This window comes from Cygnus atratus, chromosome 1 (genome assembly GCF_013377495.2).
Source record: "Cygnus atratus isolate AKBS03 ecotype Queensland, Australia chromosome 1, CAtr_DNAZoo_HiC_assembly, whole genome shotgun sequence".
In the NCBI taxonomy this organism is placed as follows: domain Eukaryota; kingdom Metazoa; phylum Chordata; class Aves; order Anseriformes; family Anatidae; genus Cygnus; species Cygnus atratus.
The window spans coordinates 85,864,630-85,872,957 of NC_066362.1; the positions used below are offsets into that span (position 1 = coordinate 85,864,630).

An 8,328-nucleotide genomic window follows, 5' to 3' on the forward strand; every position below is an offset into this window, starting at 1 on the left:
CCATGTCATGGCAAAGCCCCGTACATGGCTCTCCTCCAGCTCCTTCTCATGGACAGGTACCTCCTGGTGCTCTGAAGAGCCTGCTAGGAACCCAGCTCTCCTCCTCCAGCAGCCACATGCCAAACCCTGGGCTGCCGTTCCCAGCATGAGGGTTTCTAAGGCTCCAACCCATTACATCAAGATCATTAGGATGCTTTTAGTGACGTATCCCAGTGGGCCTGCTAGCACAGCTATTAGGTGTTTGAGGCACAATGAATCTTCCCTCACACTCACCCCTCTCTTCCCTACATCCTCCCTCAAAACAAGCCAGCCAAAAGATGGGGACAGCCTGGACCACCCGTTTTTTTTTTCCATCCAGATGAGAGCCAGGAGATGCAGGACGGTACGCGCAGGCCTCTGAGAGGCCACACACCTCTCCGAGGCACGGCTCCCCCAGTCCTCGCCTGCTGTAGCTCAGCGTGGCCTCAGATGGCATGGCCGCACATTAACTTCCCCCAGGAGGAAAGCAGCCTCCCTCCCACCACACCTCCGCTTTCAGACAGGCACAAATCTGAGTAATTGCTCCTGGAAGCCCTGTCCTTCCCATGTGGGTACAGTGCAGCAAGGTCCCCTACCAAGCTCCCTGAGAGCACCCAAGCCAATGCAAACCCATGGCCTCACAGCAAAGAGGAGCGAGGGCTTGTTGACTTAAAGCATTTGAAAGCTACACACTCTGGATTAGATTTAAGTACTGACTAGCTCGTGGCACGGGACTGATTAGACATAGCAGCTCTACACGTGCCGGTGACCCACAGATCAACCGCGGTGCTGCGACAGCTGGTGCAGATGCAGGGTACACCTGGGGTACACCAGTCCCCTCTGCGCAAGGCGAGCGTAGAGCTCAGGGTAAACATCCATTCTCCTCTGCCCCTAACACCGATGGTAAAATCCATCGGGGAATAACAATCTCTTCCACGCATTGCTCACAATGTGTGGAGCATTAGCAAAAGGTGGCCTGCTTGGTTAACAGCAGCAAGCAAGGCCTTGGCCGTAACACTGTGCTTTCCCCCCACAACCCCTAGGACACCTTTTCAGTCACCCTCTCTATTTCAAGGAGCGGGGCACAGAGGCGGAGTGCCTTTCCTCTGGTTGCACTGCAGATCACAAGCAGCCTGGCACCGTAAGGGTGAAACCCTCCAGGCACCGTCTGCAGGCCACAAGCAGCCAGCAGAAAGCTGGGTGGTGGCACAGTATGGCGCCTCACGGTGCCCGTGCCCTCATCACAAAGAGATTTATCACCCAAGCAGGTGGCTCAGCAGCAATCTCTGTCCCTCCTGTGCAGCGGGATCAGACAGCAGAGGAAGGAGGCTGGCAGGAGCCGAGGCAAAAGCTCAGGAGGCGGAGGGGGCTGAGGACCTGACAGGAGGAGAAGGGAGGGAGCAGCACACGCTGAGCTGGGGAGATGAAATGATATGGCAAGAGGAGGCAGAGCACTCTGAAAGCACACCGGAGATAAACGCATTCAGATAATTGCTTAGAAGGGAATAAATATTAGTAAGTACTATAATTACCACGAACACTTTACAAAGCCGTACGAAGAAACATGACTAGGAGAAGGGCTGGCACACAGGCTTGTTGGGAGCTCCTATTTCAAGCTCGCAAGAAAGAACCAACAAGGCCTGACACCCGGGTTGGTAATTTCGGGCTCACAGCCAGCCACAGCCCGTTGGCAAGATCGTAGGTACTGGGTAACTTGAGTTAATAAGTGCCAGACTCCAGCAGCACAGCTTTCTCGAGTAAAGAGCTTCTGGATGACTTCTGGCAACAGCCTTCTGCCTTCTCCTGTGGCTCTTATTCATAGTCCAGCTCCACCTTCAGAGAAATTTGGAGCAGCCTGGGCAGGTTCCTACGTCACTACTGACGATGCCGAATGGAGGCAACAGGAGTTATCCAAGAAGTAAGGCCTCACTTTACCCAAGCAGCCAAATCTCCATACTCACAATCTCATGAGAGATCAGAGCCCTTCTTTCCCTGAGAGGCAAACAGAAAACCTTTTGCTTTTGGGGGTCTCAGCATCACACTCTGCAGTATCCATTTCTCTACAGGCCTCAAAAACCGCCCATTTTGCTCAGCACCCTCCTCAATGCCGAGCTCCTCACGCTCACACACCAGACATTCAGCTCTGCAGAGTCCACAGAACAACGCGTCTACCTCACCTCTGTTCCTGCTGCCTCTAACGAGCTTATCAGCCTCCATACAAAGGCCAAAACCCATAAAAGTGACAGTGTGCCGTAGGCAGAGAGATCAGGGACGCAGGTGGGGTTGAACCAACCAACAAGGAAACAAACTCCCCAGAACAGCCAGATGCAGCACCCACTCCCCACGACTCCCCTTTAATCACAAAGACGGGAACGTGTTTGCTGGGAAGGGAAGCTATCTGCTTATCTCCACTTTTGAACTAGTCAAAAACAAAAACCAAACAAACCACAGAATACACCACTTGGCAGCGCCGCCACAGCCATGCATCAAAATCACCTCCAACCACGTCAGCCCCTGACAAGCCATTTTGCAAGGGCCAGAAAAACAAAACCCAGGGCGCCAAACCGACCAAACAGGCGGTTTTAGAGTAATGCTGATGTTGCTCATGGTTGCACAGCTGCCCTGCATGGTGCTCTGCAACACACACTCCAGATCTGGCCGGTTTCTGCTGTCTTGACAGGGCCAGCTTCGTGGCCAGAAGCTGCACAGGAACCTCCTCAGCAGCAGCCACAGTGCTTCCTGACCAGTGAAGTCAAGCTGCTGCCAGGACTAGGAGAGAGAGGTGAAATGCTATGAATATTTTCAAGTCCCAAATGGAAGCAATAGCTTGGCAGGAGAGAAGCTGGCTGAGGGTGGAGTTAAGTACTGCCCTGGGACAAGAGGGTGCAGACAGACCTCACTATCTACATACAGTTCTCTTGCACTCAGGAGTCTTTCAGGCTTTGAAAGCTGTGGGCGTGGTGGTTAAAGGCCCAGCACTCAGCAAGATCCTGCCTCCAGAGCCTTCTCTCATCTACCTAAGCAGCTGGGTTCATCACCTCACTTCCCCTCCCAATGCTTTCCCACTGCCCATCTTTTCCCCGCTCCCGTGCATAACTGAGAGCTGTCTCTTCCTTCCCTGCAGACCTGACACCCAGCAAGAGCAGGAGCTGGACCTGCAAACACCAACCAGGCACCAGCAACAGACAGAAATCAGAAAGACAGAGCCACAGGAGCAGTGCTGCTTTTAAGCACTTGTGCAAGCGCTGTGCAGCAGAAACTGAAGTCCTGAGTGGCAAAGCCTCTCCCTTTTCGAGAAAAGCTTCCCATCCTTTAACTGAGATGGCTTGGTTTTGTGCTCGTGTTCAATTACTCTCAGATTATTGAAATGCGACTTTAGCAGCAGCTAGAAAGGCAAGATTTCCTCTTGTCTCCTTGCCATTTTCTACTTAAACCTCCTAATGACAAAAAGCTTGCTAACATGCATCACTGGAAACATGCTCTCAATACACTGATGGAGACAGGGTGAGCAACAGGTTAGAGCTGGCAACGACATAAATGCAGGGCAGCTGCCCTAGGCCCATAGCAGGCAGCTGCAGACTTAACTTCTTTGCCCTGCAATTTACTCAAACCCCACATTGTCTAGAGAGGCATCGACTTGAGCCTCTGCATAGCTGATAGGAAACAGATGCTGAATGTCACCAGACATTTAACCAGAGAACCATTCCTTAAGAGTATTTCATAGGAATAGAAAATAGACGGCAATACAAAAATGGTGTTGAGACAAATTTAGCAGGTTATCATTAAGGAGTATTTAGTAACTCAAAAGCCAGAGGCAAATCATAATGCTGCAGTTTTCCAGACACTGGCTGGAGGGCCTGAACATCCTTGGTACGAGCGGACAAGTCGCATCACGAGCAGAAGAACCCTAGCAACAAGAAGAAAACTCAATTGTGCTTTAAAAGCTTTCCCCTTTCTTTCAGGCAGTTTTCCCAGCCTAGTAAGTTTCTGGGCAGGGTCTGAAGATTGCTATCTGTCACACAGTGAGGAGCATGCTTCCAGCTTACAGCACTCTGATTCATCTGAGTTAAACCACCTAAAACACCTCTGGCTTCATAATAGTCTGTATAACCTTTGCGACAACGGCTGGAGTGTGATTGACTTTGTAGGGGTACAAAAGAAGACTGAGACAACAGGAAGGATGGAAGAGAGAACAAGAAAAAACACACCAGAAAAACCACTTTCCTGGTCCTAAATATTTGTTAAGTCTCCAACAGTGAAGCACTCTCCTTCCCAAACCTAATGCGAGCTCTCCCCCTGCAAAGTCTGCGTGTCTGTTTATTCTGCCTTTCACTTTACATAATGGGTCTGGTTCCAAGTACACATTCGATTTACAATAAAAACCGCTTTAATAAAGTAATCTAACTTGACGGAAGGTCAACTAGAAGACAACAATTCGCATAAACCAAAACCTCCTGTGTAAATAAACAGGGTTTGCTGGAGCCTCAGGATGTCACGCAGCCCGACCAAGACTGAAGGGAGGGAGCCTCCCCCCGCGGAATCCCATTTGGGGACGGGAAGAATTACACTTGGGGATGTGCATGAGTGGAGCCTGCCAGCCCAGCAGAGACGGCTGGGGCGGGCATGGCAAGGCAGCCTCCGCCGCACAGCCTCAGCCTGACTGCGTGACATCCCGCAGCTCATCCCCAAAAGAAACACGGTCTGGGTCCTGCAGCACGCACCCAGTGACCTAGGGGCAGTGAACACGGGGTGACAGCGCTGCAATCGGCTTGCAAAAGGAAGCTCACAGCAGAGCACTTTGGGCAGACACAGATGGAGCAAGCACGATCTTGGCCACCGATGCTAACAATGCATCCTGGAGCAGATGAGGCTCCCGCGACGCTCCTGGGCTGCTAGCTTTGGTAAACAAACAACCCCAAAGCCCGCGTGTGCAAACACCCACTCTGCCGTTTTCTCCATCAGCAGCAGCAACGCAGGAGAGAGCAATAACAGAGCGCTTTGGCAGCACTCGGCAGCTCCCCAGCCAGCACCCCTTCCCCACCAGGCAAGCTCCGCTGGCAGCCAGGCCTGTAAGATCATCCCCCGTCTCTCCGGGAGTCGCCCCTGCATCATTATTTCACTCCAACATGCCATTTACAAGTGATCCGCAGTTTCAAGACCTTCCGTAGGCTGTACTCCCCTCCAGGAATTGCAAATAAATCACCAATTACTATGCATGAATAGAGAGAGGAAGAGGGTAATGAGTCTATGTACATATATACATATGCAATGTTTGAACACAAAGAGCTGTAAATTGCATTCACAGGTGGCATTCTGGATACTGCAGGAGACTCAAAGACAGAACTATTCATAAACCAGTCACCAACGTGAATGAATTCAGCATTCCCCAGAAGCCTATTGTGTTTCCTATATATTACACCATAAATATGAGTAGTATCAGACTTCGCATCCCCACAAAAAAAAAAAAAAAAGGTAAATCTTGCAACTACACATAGGATTAGCACTGGCTGGCACAAGTATTAATGGTCTTCTCGCTGCATGAGGATTATTTACAGCACTTGCTCTATTTTCCCATTTTGTACTTGCTGTGATGAAGTGCCACTTGTTTAAAGAACCCTGTAACAAACACTGCAGCGAGAGGGGGAAAAAACAGCGGAGATCTACAAATGTTACACCCACATGCCAGATGTGGGTTTTCAAACCCCAGGTTTCCAGTTACTTGGATTCCGTTAGCTAGTTAATGCTTGATACGTTGCATTAAATCATCCGCCGGTTCTTTGCATAACCGCGACTCCTCCTTCGGTAATTCTGATGAGTTTGCAAAACGGTAAGGAAAAATCGAGTTGTATTTCTTCTCCTGTACACTCAGCCCACAGTGTCTTATCCTTACATTCTAGCATTAACTGTACTTGTTTGGAAAGCTAGTCCTTTTCTACCCACTCCGAGATTCATGCTACGAAGCAAGGCTTTTTACTCCCAGCCTCTCCCCCAGTAAGTCAACAACGTCTCAGCTTCACACACAGCAACCTCAAACCACTTCAATGCAACTCCAGGCTTTGAGTCGCGCATCCCTGGCCTTGTTAAAACCAGTGAAAAGCACCCAGAGATGGCTCAGAACCACCATGGGGTGCCTTACACAGGCGCCTTGGTCCCACTTGTGCACCTCCTCAGGAAGCCTTCGGCAAGGCAATGCCCTCTGCTGCTACGCGGCCGCATCGGCCGGGCGCACTTCAGGGCGACGGGCTGCTCGCTCCATATTAGGAGCACTTAACCCAGAAGAAGGGTGTTATTGCTCCTCAGCTGGGGAGATCCGGCGTGCAAAGGCAAGGCAGCAAGCGAACGCTGCTCATCTACACCCATCTTGTGGGCTACAGCAGGCTGCCCGTAGCAGCGGGGCAGAGGCACCCTGGATAAACTTAGCTTTAAGATGGTTTCTGTCAGGGAACCCAAAGGAGAAAGCTACTGGTTAGGGGAAGTTTGAACCCTCTCCAAAACCATTTCAAAGAGTTGTCTCTCTTTCTCTTTCCTAAAGAAAGGCAGGCGGCATGAAAAGCCACATGCAAGCGTGCACAAACAGATTAGAGACATGGGAGCATGGCTGTGACTTAAGATGTAGTTTCCAAATCGGCAGAGCAGGTACGTGACAATTCCTAAGGCAGGAAGACCGCCAGCCTCGCCACTGCTTCCACAGCATTAGTGCGAGCAGAAAATCTTACCAACGAAAAGGCAAACCACAACAACTCCAAGGTGGCTCCGTATATACATAGGCAACAACAGCGTGAGGGTGCTGTGCTGTATTTTCTACAACCGCTCCTATTGACTCATCAGGGCTAAGCCAGGCTCGCAGGCTGCTGCAAAAAAGCAGCCTTTTAATTGTCTCCTGTTCTGCCGTTCCCAAATTTGCAGGAGGGGATCTCGCACCGCTACGGCGCCTCTCCTCCAGCAGCGGGATCCCAAAGGACTTCGCAGAGCGGCGTGCGGGCACTCGCGGGATGGGACAAACCCCGGCGCTTACGGGGTTTGGGGCACAAGATGTATCGGCACAGGGCACCCGACGCGGGCAGGCAGGGACGGAGGAACTACCGGAGGAGTTTGGAGAGGCGGCACAGAGCAGCCCAGCCGCGTTTCAGACCGCGGGGGCCGCCTTCTCCAAGGGTCTCCCCCTTACCCCACCAGAGCCGGGAGAAGGGCTCGGCCCCTGCGCCCCATGCTGCCCCCCGTGTCCCCCAGCCCTGCCCCTCGCCCCAAAAGGGGGCACCCGGCTCCGGCCGCCCCTGGGGCTGCCAGGGGAGGCGAAACCCTCGCCCCCCCCCCGCAGACATCTTCCTCCCCTCCTCCCTCCGCCTCGCCGGAGCCGCGTCCCCAGCCCCGGGGCGGGGTAGGGGGGGACCCCCGGGGGTCCCGCCGGCACTTACCGAGGCAGAGGAGGAGCAGCAGCGGCGGGGCCAGGTGCGGCGGCGGGGTCGGCATGGCTGCGGGGCTCCGGGTGCCTCTAGGTCCCGCCGCTGCCGGGGCGGGCGTCGGGCCGGGCCCGGCGGCACAAAGGGAAGGCGGCGGGGCCGGCACGGGGAGGCGCCAAGGCGGGCGGGGGCATCGCCCCCGCAGCGGGGCGGCCGCCGAGCCTCCCCCCTCTCCTCCTCCTCCTCCTCCTCCTCCTCCTTTTTCTCCCCTCCTCTCCCCGGGGAAGGAGGCAGGAGGATGGGGGGAGATCGCCTCGGCAGCGCAGAGCTTAAAAAAAATACAAATATATAAAAATAATAACGATAATACCGGGAGATGAGGGGGTGAAAGGACAGCCCCGCGGCCGCAAAGTTCCAAAAACCAGCGGGGCCGCCCTCACCTGCCCGCCCGCCCGGCGCTGCCGCCGCCGCCGCGGGGTGCCCGGCGCTTCCTCCCCGCCGCCAAACTCCTCCCCCGGCCCGCCCCGGCCCGCCCCGCTCCCCCCGGCGGAGGGCGAGGGCGGCGGGACCCCCCCCCCGGGCCGGGGCAGCCCCCCGAGGGGCGGGCAGGGGGCACGCGGGGTCGGGGTGCGGGTAGGGGTAGGCGCTCGGGAAGGGTTAACCCGCCCCGGTGTGGGGCGGGGGTGAAGCCGAGGTTGTAAAGGGTAAAGCGGGTTTCTTTGTTTTTAGGGGAAGGGGGTCCTCGGGGGCTGCGAGCTGGGAAGGGTCCCCAACGCCCCCCCCGGGTGCCGGCGCTCCGGGAGGGCTGCTCCCGCCGGCGGTGGGATACTGCCGCCGGACGTCAGCGCCCGGAGAGCACGGAAAGTGCACCCAGGGAGCGCTGAAATGCTCAGTACGGCAACACGAGGGA

At 54.6% G+C, this 8,328-nt stretch overlaps 1 protein-coding gene across 2 annotated transcripts in view; it reads right to left on the bottom strand.

Moving 5' to 3' along the window:
• Positions 1-7,645, bottom strand: part of IGSF3 (immunoglobulin superfamily member 3) — an 86,410-nt gene extending 78,765 nt beyond the window's left edge. The window contains exon 1 of one of the 2 annotated variants that reach the window (XM_035540626.2): positions 7,434-7,645. In XM_035540626.2, the coding sequence (XP_035396519.1) occupies positions 7,434-7,488 (55 nt within the window). In that variant the 5' untranslated portion in view covers positions 7,489-7,645. The remainder of the gene's footprint in view (positions 1-7,433) is intronic. The other variant, XM_035540627.2, reaches the window with a different exon arrangement.
• Positions 7,646-8,328: the final 683 nt, after the last annotated feature.